Below are 13,828 nucleotides of genomic sequence, written 5' to 3'. Positions count from 1 at the left end.
CAATGTTGAGCTCTCTAAAATAGAGTGGTTTGTTTTTCTAGCTGTTCAAGGTATACGCAGCATTTTACGCCAACACCACTTCTCAAAAGCGTCAATGTCGTCCGCATTACACTTTTAGAGTTCCCTGTAAGGCACCGCCGCGTTAAGTTCTGGACGTAAAGCGTCCACCACTTTTCCTGTCAGGCGATGATTCACCCAACTTTATATTATTTTTCGAATGCATCTGCACCAAACATAAGGCGTGAAATATACAAGAATTATGCCACAATACTTGTCAGAAAGGTTCTTACCTTGTAAGAGGTGATGATCGAGCGCCAGCAGGCTTATAATTCACAATTATACCATCAAAACTATGACTAGTAACGTAATTACTTGAATGCTAGGTATACACATTCATGCCTCACTTTTTCACATTCACCGTTATCAAAATTTGATTGTAGCACAATAAACCACTAGTAAATATGTTCGTTTATTAAAACACATTGAAAAACTTAAAGAAATTGTAAGAAAAACATTAATTACGATTTTATAAAAATCCGTCAAAATCGCTATCGCGCACGAAAATCACCCAAATTTCATGTGTCTACTCCCAGACGCACCTGCCGGGCTACTAAGGGAGCTCCCATACAAAGACGAATGCTATAACAGGTGCGTCACAGAAAGGGGGGCCCAATTGGAGACGTCACAGGATAATTTTTAACTTCGATAAAACTATGTAATATGGCAGTATGCAAACTTTGATTCTGGTGACTGGTAGAGGAAAAGTTGGTGAATAATATTATACTGTGGTAAAGCGGATTGATAAGCATTTCAACGCAGAAATTTAAAACGAATAACGGATGCTATAGCATACGCGTCACCAGGAGTAGTGCAAAAACGGATGCTATGCAATCCGCGTCCGCGAACGTGTTAAAATCGCCAAAGAATTCCAAACTGGTTATTTTAAATTTCCACTGAAAAAATTTAACGGGTTCGACTATCAGAGCAGAATAAAAAGCCGAATCGGAATTTTCAGAATATCCACGCGGCTGTGTTGAATGTTAATGGAGGTTGTGTCCTTGCTTCGTCGCCAGCTAAAAGGGACTCCCACAATAGCGCGAACTAAAATTTAATTTATAATGACGAGGTTACAATGCAAACTATAACAAACACTCAGGGAAATTATAGTTTACGGGGTTCGTGAGAAATATGACAGTTGTATTGAGATGTCAAGTTATACGCCCTTTCTCATCCCGTTTGGTAAACAGGTTATTTTAAGACTAGAAGCTCCATATTTATTGTTGTGGTGTTGTGGCTCCACATTATTTTGTCCCGTCAATTTAATATGCACTAAATTATAATAATTGTATGCACTTAGATCAGACAAAATAGATTTGGCTGTTTCATACATTTTGGCTGGTCCGTTTTCTATGGGAGGACAATTCTTTTTTCGCGATTTTGGGGTTGGTCCCATAGTAAATGTCGCTCAGTATATTCCCGAACCTCCCTGGCAACGGAAATGCATTTTTTTTTTAGCCACCGTGTATTGTTTAAATATTTTATAAGGGCAAGGACGCTTACCCTATTCGCAAGAAGAGCGCGGGACTGAGTTGTACAGTCTCGTGTCAAAGGCATAGTCTCATTTCATGTCACTGAACCAGTACAGTACCTACCTAAGTAAGGAAATAGGAACTAGGAGTAAGTTTACTTGGTTTCTTCGGCCATCTGAGCAGGACAGGGCCAGATAGGCTGGAAAAGCTCCTTATTACTGGCCGCATGGCAAGGAAGCGTAGGGGTGGACGTATGGCCACGGGTTGGCGGACAGAATAACGTCAGAGACAAACGCCACATTGCAGGCTAGCATGCATTGGGCCCAAGACAGAGCGGCTTGGAGAGCGCTGGTAAAAAGTGTCCACATTCGTCACGTCCCTCAGCCATGAGGATACGACAAAGAAGAAGGAAGAAGTAAGGAAGAAGATATACCAAACTTACCAATGACAGATAGCCGTATTTGGAAGTTTCTCGTCGGTGAGTTCTTGAAGTCGACACGGCAGCGGTAGATGCCTTCGTCGTCCAGTTGTACAGTGTCAAGCGTGAGCGCGGCCGGGCGCGCCACCGTCGCGAAATACGCGCGGGGACCGAACGCGTTCGGGTCGGACCATTGCAGCGCCTTGTTGAATGAGCGGCCGCGGACGTCGAAACTGGAAAGAAGAATACTTTTTTAGTAATAAGAACGGGTTTGATTCAGAAACAGTGGTTTTTTTTTTTAGGGTTCCGTACCCAAAGGGTAAAAACGTGACCCTATTACCTAGTCCGTCAGTCTGTCTGTCCGTGCGTCTGTTTGTCACCAGGCTGTATCTCATGAACCGTGATAAATAGATCGTTGAAATTTTCACAGATTACGTATTTTTGTTGCCGCTATAACAACAAATACTAAAAACAAAATAAAATAAATATTTAAGGAGCTACTTACAACAAATGTGATTTGATTTGATTTTTTTGCGTAATAGTACAGAACCATTTGCGCACGAGTCCGATTCGCACTTGGCCGGCTTTTTTTTTTGTTAGGGACGCAATGAATGCTTTAGATACCAATGTTTAGTATAATTTCTATCATCCTTTGTTTTCTGAGACAAAAAGGATTTGAGCCTCTTCGAAGGAATATATTAGGTACTTATAATAGTTATAATAAACGGCGGCTGGCACTTACGTCGCATAGCGCCGCAATAATAATTATTGCGGCGCCATAAGGTACCTTTTGCCGTGGAACGTCGCATATCTTTACTATTTCATATCTAGTGAATCTCTAATTTATTTCCCGAATCGCGGCTAAAGTATAATTAGATTCATGTCTCACACAAACTTACAATTAAATGAGTATTTCTCTTAAAATACGATATTGTGTTCTATATTAATTAATAGTCTGTTATTCCGACGTATAGAATGGAAACTTATAGTAAAATCCATAAGTAAACCATTCCACCCTTTGTTTGATAACATTAGCATATTCAGAATTGATTCGATAACGCGCAGGCCTTTATTTCGTAAACACAGCGTTAGGGGGGTCACTCGTTTGACCAAAGGAACTCTTGCCTCGATTATAACTGACACAGAAAGTTCACTCCACGGTTATAGGTCTACAATTTAACTTTATTCATTTTTCGTCTTAAGTTAGGTAACGGTTATAGGTCTACAATTTAACTTATTGTTAAGCTTCCAAATATATTTGTTAATTTTTTCTCGACACGGAATGCATCCTGCAGGTTAAAAGGGTTAGCAGCGGACATGTTACGTCAATACCTAAAGTTAATACAAGTATCCATAAGCTTCCACGGTGCACGTTTAATAAGTTAGACCTATTTTCCGCCTTTGCGATATAAAATAATGAAACGTCTACGCTGTTTACTTTATTTCATTCCACTTAATTATATTTCAAGCACCGTAATCACCGAGTATTAATTTTAACCGTCAGGTAATCGACTTTTTCATAGCGGCCACTAACGGTAAGTAATTAAAATCTTAATCTATTAATATTGACTTTTAAATGGCGTTGAGAGAGCTTGTTTCGTTCACGCTAAGTTCTCATTAAAGTCGGGGTATAATTGAATTCGTAGTTACGAGCTCTGAGGTTGAGAACCGCAGTTTGGACTAGTTTTCGTATATATGTAGGCGGCCGATCGTAAGATCAGGCAGATCGTATTTAATGTTCCTGTGTAATGTTTTGACTATTAAATAGTCACATTAAACTAATATATAGGTAGGATAGGATCGTTAGGTTGCTTCGGGTGCCCGAAGGGCAAACTGCCCAGAAATAGGAGCCCCGCGTGGCGGGGCTCGGTCGACTCAAGGAACGAGTCAAATATTTTCACGTTTCACGATATGCCTAGGAATTTCACGATATGCCTGATCTTACGATCGGTCGCCGACATATACATAGACTGTGACATATTAAATAGGTCTCCTATACAGCTCGCCGAAAAATACGTTGACAAAAAAACCGGACAAGTGCGAGCCGCACTCGCCCACCCAGGGTTCCGTGCTTTTTAGTGTTTGTTTGAAATTGAACGACAATTGAATTCAATAAATAAATAAATAAATAAATAATCATTTATTTCAGATCAAACAATCCATAGAATTTGTTAGTTGTCTTAAACTACATACCTAATAACTAGTGTTAGTATTAACATTATCACTAATTAACCTATACTACAGAGGAAATGCAGAACACACAGGTCGCCCAGTCAGAACCACCAGGTGCCTCCATATTCGACAGTCGAGTCTATCGAATATGTTGTATGTGTAATTGTTGTCAGTGTCAACAGAATCGTTCAATTTGGTCTAGAATTAGAGATTGATCCGCCCCAATACAGGCTACACCCTATATACTCTAGTGTATGTACTCAAGCCGTATGTTTGATAGCGCGGTAATGTAACGTTATACAAGGTGTGCGTGACACGGAAGCCGCTAGAACGTCGCTAAACTCGCTCCGCCGATTACTTTGTACAGTCGACGTCAAAGATATCTTAACATTTTTCGCCTTATTGCAAAGGAGTAAGGTGCAAAAGTGTAAACATATCTTTGACGGCGATAACGTTAAATATATGCGTACATTTTTGCCTTATTTAAAATAACCAGACATTTTGTAGACTAATCAACAGTCTTTTTAAAATTCTTACTATGATGAGATCGCTTGATGCTTTCTATAGAATACAAAGTCTTGGATGCCTCAGCCCGGTCCCGGGCCTTTCTAGCATGAGTCATGATGTGCTGAGTTGTTTACATTGCATTGACCGTCCAGTGGCGCCCTCGTTGGGGGATTGTGTTCCCTGATAATAATAAACTAATATTTTTTTGTAAAAATTAGTATATTACTATTGTTGTCCCACCGATTCCCCAACTTTTGGTCTTTGTCACACAGTTTTATTTTACTTATTAGGGTTCCGTACCCAAAGGGTAAAACGGGACCCTATTACTAAGACTCTGCTGTCCGTCCGTCCGTCTGTCACCAGGCTGTATCTCACGAACCGTGATAGCTAGACAATTGAAATTTTCACAGATGATGTATTTCTGTTGCCGCTATAACAAAAAATACTAAAAACAGAATAAAATAAAGATTTAAGTGGGGCTCCTATACAACAAACGCGATTTTTGACCGAAGTTAAGCAACGTCGGGCGGGGTCAGTACTTGGATACCTATCCAAGTACTGACCCCGCCCGACGTTGCTTAACTTCGTTATGGTACGGAACCCTTCGTGCGCGAGTCCGACTCGCACTTGCCCGGTTTTTTTTTGCTTTCTCTACCTACCACCTGAACAGAAAAATGTGCCCACCATTTTCTAATTCACTTTGTTTCCCCTACCAAAATCTTAAATTTAATTTTCAAGTTCAATGGCCTGCAAATACTCCCATACAAGCAATTCCGTCTAAGTGAATTGCTAATTAAATATATTAGGGAGATTGTGTATAATTCTTGAACTTGAGACTTTATTTATGACAAGGATAAGTAATTGGTTTAACGGGAATTGAGATTAAGCGTTGTTCTCTTCTCAGGTAAAGGAAAATGTTTTTGAAGTGAAAACTTCTTTAGCGGCGCTGGGCACTTTTTGAGGTGGGGAAAAAATAATTAACTCGAGACAGCGTAACGCGATCACGTGACCGTAACGTTTAGATGGCCACTCATGCATGCAATGGCAATCAATAAAGAAAAACTCAATGATATTACACGAAAAAGGTTTTAATCTTGTACGGGTTGAAATACGAGGATCTCACAGTTACATTCTAACTTTATATCACTCAAATATAATTCAATAAAGCTACAAATTGATGAAATCGCTAATAAAAGTGAACTCTAGTACTGGTGAATAAAACTCAAAATATCATGACCAAATATATTTAGATGCAAGGTCTGCAAGGTAACTTTACAATTTCTATTCGAATTTTAAACAATTAACGCTACCAATTTGAAATTCGAATTTTAAACAAGCTCACTGACCAGCAATTTCGGAACTAAAGTTTTTCAATAGAAAGGAGAATGGGTCAATTATACATAGTGCTGCATACATTTTGGACTAGTCATTGAGTTTTCACTTCTGTCGGCACTGCCGGAGTGCAACCCGTTGTTTTTTTTAAATGTAATTGGAAGCAATCGAGCAGGCGAGCCATCTGATAGCAGTCATCGCCACCCATGGACATAATCACATATGCAAAATCCGAAGGACCTTTGAGAACCCTATAAATACCTGCTTCTTGAAGAACCCCATGGAAACACCTCAGAAGGTAGCTCATTCCACAACTTGGAAGTTACAAGTATTTTATTTTAAATTTTGCTGCTGTTCCGAGGGACGTCTGTAGAATAGGTTTAGTTTGTCTTTGACTTTTATGTTACTGTGTCTATGATTGAACAGATAGATATCATAAATCATTCTTAGACTAAACTAGTTATGGTTGTTGTTTATTACAAATCTTAATATTACATGGCGCAGTCGGTAGGATTACCTATGCCACAAAATAAATAATAGTACTAGGTACAGAAGACTCACTCTCTAACAAAACGCGTCTGTCACGATCAGCACAGATATGGCCGCTAGGTGGCGACAGCGCCACGCGCGGCTTATGGCAAACCCCAAAATTGGGGTCGAACGGATGTACTTTTAGCTACCTGTAGCAAAGAGACGAAATCGCGGAGTGAGCCACGCCTGCCTATGCTCCCAAAGGGAATCTAACTTGAATCCAGCTCCAACTCCTGAGTCTGAGATGGAGTCGACGAGTGCTACTGAGGCACTTGCACCTCCAATGCCTCTTAGAAGATCTAACAGATATGTTAGACCTCCCAGGCATCTCAACGATTATGTATGTACTATTTAATTCTCTAACCTTTATATTTTATTAGTTTACTTTATGTCGAAAAATATGTTTAGTTTGTCTTTGACTTTTATGTTTCTGTGTCTATAATAGAACAGGTAAATAAATCATTCTTAGACCAAATTAGATATGGTTGTTGTTTATTTCAAATCTTAATATTACACGTCTATTATAAAAAGTATATGAAGTTTTCTTGTTTTTTAGCTATTAAAAGTCATCATCATCTCCTCCTAGCCGTTTTCGGCTACAGCGACTGCTATGAAAGCAGTCAGATTGCGCAGGACATATTAAAGTGCATAAGTGTTCGCGCAGACACAAATGCACTCTCTCGTCCTTACCCCTCTAATTCTGATGGAACGGAAGACCGCTACGATCAGAGAGAGACTCGGATGCAGACATCTACGGAGATGTCATTCCGGGTTTTTGTTCGAAGTTTGCCTTCTTCTAGGTGCTATTTTAAGAGCCGAAGCTGGGAAGCCCACCAAGCATTAAAAGTACGGATGATAGGTTCATCGTCATCCCACTAACCCGAGGTTAAGCAGTTAAACCGTTAACCCTGTGTCAAATTGTACTGGTAACCATGGTAACTCCGGGTTTAACCGGTTAACCCGGGTTAGTAGAATGGTGCAAGCGGCGCCAAGTATGTTAGAGAGTAAAAATCAATAGAAAATACCTATTTTTAACCGACTTCCATTTCATAGAAGGAGGAGGTTCTGTATTCGGTTGTGGCTATTTTTTTTTTATTTTTTTTTAACCGACTTCCATTTCATAGAAGGAGGAGGTTCTGTATTCGGTTGTGGCTATTTTTTTTTTATTTTTTTTTCTATGTACGTTCACCGATTACTCCGACATCCGTGGTCCGATTTGAGTAATTCTTTTTTTGTTTGAAAGGAGCTACCTCCGAGTTGGTCCCATTTTAATTTGGTTCTGTTCTGATGATGGAATCCATGAGGAATTGAGGAAACTCCTCAATTTTTAAAGGCACATGCATGGTGATTTGGGTGTTTTCTTAAGCAACTCGAGCATTTTCTCCCGAAAACCACCACTTTGATGAAGTAGACCTGATGATGATGATTGTTTTGATGATAATGATGATGATTTTTTGAAATGTAGTATGTTCAGCGATTACTCCGGCACCTGTGATCCGATTTGAGTAATTCTTTTTTTGTTTGGAAGGAGTTACCTCCAAGGTGTTTCCGTATTATTTTTGGTTCTGGTCTGATGATGGAATCCATGAGGAATTGAGGGAACTCCTCAGTTTTTAAAGGCACGTGTAAAGTGATTTCGGTGTTTTCTAAAGTAACTCGAGCATTTGCTTCCGAAAACCGCCAATTTGATGTAGTGCAAGTGTAGCCCTACCACGAGTTTGACATTGACATATTCGCTAAGTTAGCGACGCTAGCGTGTGTGTAACTTACTTTCTTTGCATCTCGCTCGTACTTTAGTGTAGTGACAGGAATTATAATTTCCCAGACGGACTCGAGAAAATTCCTGATTACATATTTATTAAAGTAGGTACACGCATTTAATGTTAATCATGATGTTGTTTTTCATTCATGCGTCGCGCTCTTAACAATGCATTAAAACTAAAAATGGAAAAATAAAAACTTTTTACAAAAAAAAGAAAACCGACTTCAAAAAGGATGAAATAAAATATTATCCTTTTTAAGTCTATGCGTTACCAACTGATATGTTTGAAGTCGGTGCCAAGCCAAGTAGTAACAATACCCGTCAAAAATAATCAGCTTTATGACTATAAATCCCATTAGAACTGTACTAATAACTATTATAAATGTGTAAGTAATTCTGTCTGCCTCTTTGTCGCCTTTTCATGGCTAAACAACTGAACCGATTTAGGTGAAATTTGGCAACAAGGTAAATTCTTTGAATTGTTTTATATTTTGAAATGTAGTCCTCTGAATAAGGGACGGGAAATAACTCAGTCCCAATCCCACGCTTGCGTGCCGACAAACATGGTACGGACTGTGCCAAGAAGGTTTGATCGTGTGTTCAGGTACAGTCGACGTCAAAGATATGTTTACACTTTTGCACCTTACTCCTTTGTAATAAGACGAAAAGTGTAAACATACTTTTAACGTTGACTGTACCTACAAAAAGTACGTTCATTGTCGTCGTGTAAGGCAATCCAACGTACATACTTATTGAATCGTACCAAAATCATGGTAGGTATGCTTCATAAGTTGGCTTGGCACCGACTTCAAACATATCAGTTGGTAACGCATAGACTTAAAAAGGATAATATTTTATTTCATCCTTTTTGAAGTCGGTTTTCTTTTTTTTGTAAAAAGTTTTTATTATTAGTTAGGTACGCCAATAGTGAATATTTACCTCAAAGTTTTATAGTCTATGGACAGAACCATTATCTCTTTTGTTCAAATATCTCTCGACGCCAAGATATTTTATCACAACATCTGTGAAATTCCCTGTAATAGCAAAAGGGTATTTGCGAGGGTACTTTGTTAGCATGTAAATGGAGAGGTGGTCTGACTGGACTGTCGTAAATAAGTTTTCGAGCTGATAAAAGCTGATAGCTGATTCCCGGAATGGTTTATCTTGTCTGTTAGTCGCCGGTAGTTTAGTTTGACCTTATTTACTTATTTCATTTAGGTAAGTACATAATGTAGGTACTTCTCTTTTTTAAATAATTTACTACATTTATTATTGATCATAAGTTACCTTGATACATCACTATTAAATAAAAATAAAACATTAAATTACCTTAAAAATAATAATACAAACTATCTCTTAACTAAATAAACTTAAAATAAACAGCCTATAAATAAAAAAACGTCCCCCAAGTCACTGCCGATGGGCAGTGTGTCCAGAAGGCTGGCCGCATTGCCACGTTGTATGGCAATGCTTATGCGTTGAGCAAAATACTGGCCAGCCCTCTGGTCCCTTGTGACATCTATAAGGCGCTCAGACAAGGCCTTGTATACGCGGCGCGCGCTTGGCCCCCACGGCCCCAGCGTTTCGACCCCAAACGCCTCAAAAATATAACTACTGCCAAGGGTGGCATATTTGCGGCGTTTGAGGTCTTCTGCCAACTTCTCTTATTTAATTAACCTTATATTTCTAGCATTGAATAAAAATTGATGTGCCAATTCGAACGTACACTAACGTTCAATAACTTTTAAATATTGTGAAGTCTTTGTCCTATTTTCTATGTATAAAAACTAAATACTTCTTCAATGTACGCCTTTATCATTGTGATTGACGTTACTTGTCACGCCTTAAACATAACAAAATGCGAAATACATTGCCTCTTAAAATAAACTTTAAAGTGTACCTATCACATAAAATCAATTATTATTTTTAAAAGTTGCTGAACAAATGTTGCTCAGTATGAGGAGTAGAGCCAACAGTTTAATTTTTTGCTTATTTTACAGGCCCGGTATACATAACATTTACTTGCTAATTAATCGTTAACTTGTAAGGATTAACTATTCTTTCAGATAGATAATCACAGGAACAGCTAATTTACTAAAACCCATTTCAAACCCCCACATCAAATAGAACGTTGAACGCTTATCTTTGAAAAGAGTTAATATCGTACATACTAAACCGTTATACGGGCGTTGGTCATTAATCACATCGGTGGAGCTATTATTAGGGCAATGCCGGTAGCTTTAAATATCTACCTCCTATAAAAGCCAGTTATTGGCATCACGTCGGCAACTATGCCATAGTTGTTTAATAACAGTATGTTAACTATCGGCATAATTGTTATAAAGTTTTCATGTTGCAAATTGGGCATTTAATTACTAATAATTTATAACGCCTTTGTCATAAGATTCCGAATTGAATAAAACGTTAGAGGGAATCCTTTAGTACGAGTATATTTACGATATTGCGTCGAGTCGCCTCAACTTTTTGTAACAAAGCAAATAAGATACTTTACGCGACATCATTGCAATTTACAAAATTTAGGACGAACGTCCTCCCCTAAAACGATAAGTTCTGTAGGTATGAAATGCGATTTTGAGTTTCAAATAAAATACCTATCAAAAATAGGTATGATAAGGCGTAAATAGTCGTAAACGTTAGAGTCATACACATTTTATAATATGCTTATCTCGTTTTTCCTTTAGGCATCGCAAAGTTAAGGGAATCTAAAGGCGGGATATTTTTTATCAGTACTTGTGATTCAAATAAGGGAAAAAAGATATATATATATCGTAGAGTCGTAAACTTTGCTCTCGTCTTCCTTTATTATTTATTTTTATTTATTTAGGGGGGGGGGGGGACATCTTACACAGATCAACCTAGCCCCAAACTAAGCAAAGCTTGTACTATGGATCATCCACCCATCACCATCCCAAAGGGACCATCGGCTTCGCAGGCAGGGTCACTATCCACTAAGCCAGACCAGGGACCGTTACCGGTATTCTGACTACAGGTTATTATTGAGGTATAACCGGTGTAATTTGAATTTGGGTATTTATATCACTTAAGCTCCGAATAGAGGTATTCGAATACCGGTATTCAATAGTGTTATCGGTTTAGCCAATTGACAACAAATACCACTATTTGATAGTTTACTCCTAAAGCTATTACCGGTAATAAGTAAGTGCCAATACCGGTTGTAGTAGTACCACGATTCGTTCCTTCGCTACTCGTCAAGGACGTTGTCCGGCCCGCTTGTAAAGTTGTAAATACTTAAGATTCGGATCTTAGAATGCCCGTTTTCATGTTGCTGGTGAAATTAGCTGTTAGGTGATGATTTTGACGAATACATTTTTAATAGCGTTCATTTGATTCTTTTAATTGTTTTTTAATTGTTGATTTAATTGTATTTTATTATGTATGTAGTTTATAATCTCAAAGATATGAGCGCCGATTAGACGTGCGCGCCGCCGCCATAAGGAGTACGCGCGCCGCCGCCGCCGCCGGTAGTTTAAAATTCGCGCCGAATATTTTTTTATAAGACAGTATTATGCAGCGTTAAAATATGTAATAGGTTATAGTCCGATAAGAAATAGTTGAAAATTATTGCGGGCGCCACTTCCTACGTAACTCTCACATTTTTGACGTAAAATACTTACTTAAAAATGGCAATAATTACGTACTTACGGAATTTTTCTGGTTATATAATTGAATTTCTACTATTTTATGTCGCACCAACACCATACTAAGTCATTATTTGTCTTATTACAACGTAATGAACCAAATAGATAAAAAAATATTATTACGGATTTTTTTTCCTGTGCGTTCATCAAGACATCAAGAGACAGACCCGATTTCATTTAAGAAAGTTCTTACGAAAATATTGATAAAATTACATGCATTATTGTATACCATTGTTCAGATGTTGCTGCATCCTACGATACCCCGCTAAGTTTGATTTAATGTTAATAAAATGACGCCAATGACTAGTAAAATTTTACCACCTACGAGCTATAAACTTTTTGGAAAAATATAAAAATAGTAGGTTTTACTTTAGTTCATAACATAAGTTGACATTATCAGTAAGTGTATTTGTAATTAAAAGCAATTATTCTATATTAATTAAAAAAAAAAACATTATTGTATATTCGGTAAACAGTACTGTATATTCGGCAACGTCCAAAATACTAGACGTCTTTTCATTATGCAGCGTATCTTTTTATTTACACCGAACCTGGCAACATCCAACATATTTGTCATACCTATGTTTTTTTCGAAACTATTATAAATAGATTTTTTTCATGATTTTTCTACAATAAACAACCACATACCTAATAAGATAATAACACCGAAAAAATGATACTAACACAGTTTTTTAAGATTTTTTTCCCTTGTCGATTTAAGGGTTAAGCATGACTTTTCATTATACGTCTTAATATTGAAAAGTTGAAAAATTCCACGCCGCCGCCGTGGATTTTTTGGTGGCGCGCCGTTGCCCAATTATTTTCGACCGGCGCGCACGTCTAGCGCCGCCCGATAGGCATTTAGCCGGCGACGGTTCGCCGGTCAAAATTGGTTGGCGGTGGCGGCGAATCGGCGGCGTAGCCTTGAAAACTTGGTTTATGCGAAGAGAATTCAAACCTTTTAATTTCAAGGATTATTTATTGAATTATGGTAGGAAAAAAGTTTTTCATGCCATGAACTGTAGATAAGCAGCACAATGAACATCTTTATATTGTGAGGTTACTGTTAATTGAATTTATCACTAATTCACTACACCTTATAAAACAAAGTCTCCCGCCGCGTCTGTCTGTAACTATATGAATGTATGTTCACGATGAACTCAAAACCTACTCAACTGATTTTCATGCGGATTTCAGCTATCAATAGAAAGATTTTTGAGGAAGCTTTAGTTTAGGTGTACAATTTGTTAAGGTTTTGTGTTATCCGTGCGAAGTCAGTGCGGGTAGCTATAGTCAAATATAATAGTTATTATATGTACGTATCGCCAGGAGAGGTGAATGATTACACACACTGCTCGCACAGAGTACCTACTAATCGCAAAAATAGTATGAATGAATCAATGAGTGAATGCGACTTAAACGTACGATATTAAAAGCCTATAAAAAAAAACCTTCAAGAAACTTTTTTACAGTTGATATCAACTTGATATTGGTACGAAATACGGAAGCCTAAAAAGAATATTAATTTCAAAATCTCACTGTCATTACATGATTTTGTTGTTGTGTGCGTGACTTCAACTATCGTGCTCATACCTTTACATTCAATTGTTGAGGATATGTTCTGGAATAGACGTATTAGGTTAGACTCCATATCACCTATTTCTTATTCATTGACATTGCCTGGCCACCGAATCGCTAACTACTGCCACATGTTTAGCTTAAGCATAGACAAGAGAAAGCATGCAGTCTAATATATATTAGCCAAAAAAGTTATATATCCGAACTTAATATAAGGTGCTAACAAATTAGCTACCAATATTTTTACAGCTGATAATACTCGACTCCTGAAGTATATTTAAGTATGAAACATTTAGGTTTTATGATGTTCTTTGAGAAA

General features: G+C 37.9%; 1 protein-coding gene across 1 annotated transcript in view; it reads right to left on the bottom strand.

Annotated features, from left to right (window-relative positions):
• Window positions 1–13,828, bottom strand: part of LOC134673180 (neural cell adhesion molecule 1-like) — a 187,114-nt gene that overhangs the window by 126,196 nt on the left and 47,090 nt on the right. Inside the window, exon 4 of the mRNA XM_063531135.1 lies at window positions 1,972–2,180. Within this exon, the coding sequence (XP_063387205.1) occupies window positions 1,972–2,180 (209 nt within the window). The remainder of the gene's footprint in view (window positions 1–1,971; window positions 2,181–13,828) is intronic.

Source organism: Cydia fagiglandana, chromosome 18 (genome assembly GCF_963556715.1).
Source record: "Cydia fagiglandana chromosome 18, ilCydFagi1.1, whole genome shotgun sequence".
In the NCBI taxonomy this organism is placed as follows: Eukaryota; Metazoa; Arthropoda; class Insecta; order Lepidoptera; family Tortricidae; genus Cydia; species Cydia fagiglandana.
Note: the sequence above shows the minus strand (reverse complement) of the source record. Positions and strands in the feature narration are given on the sequence as shown.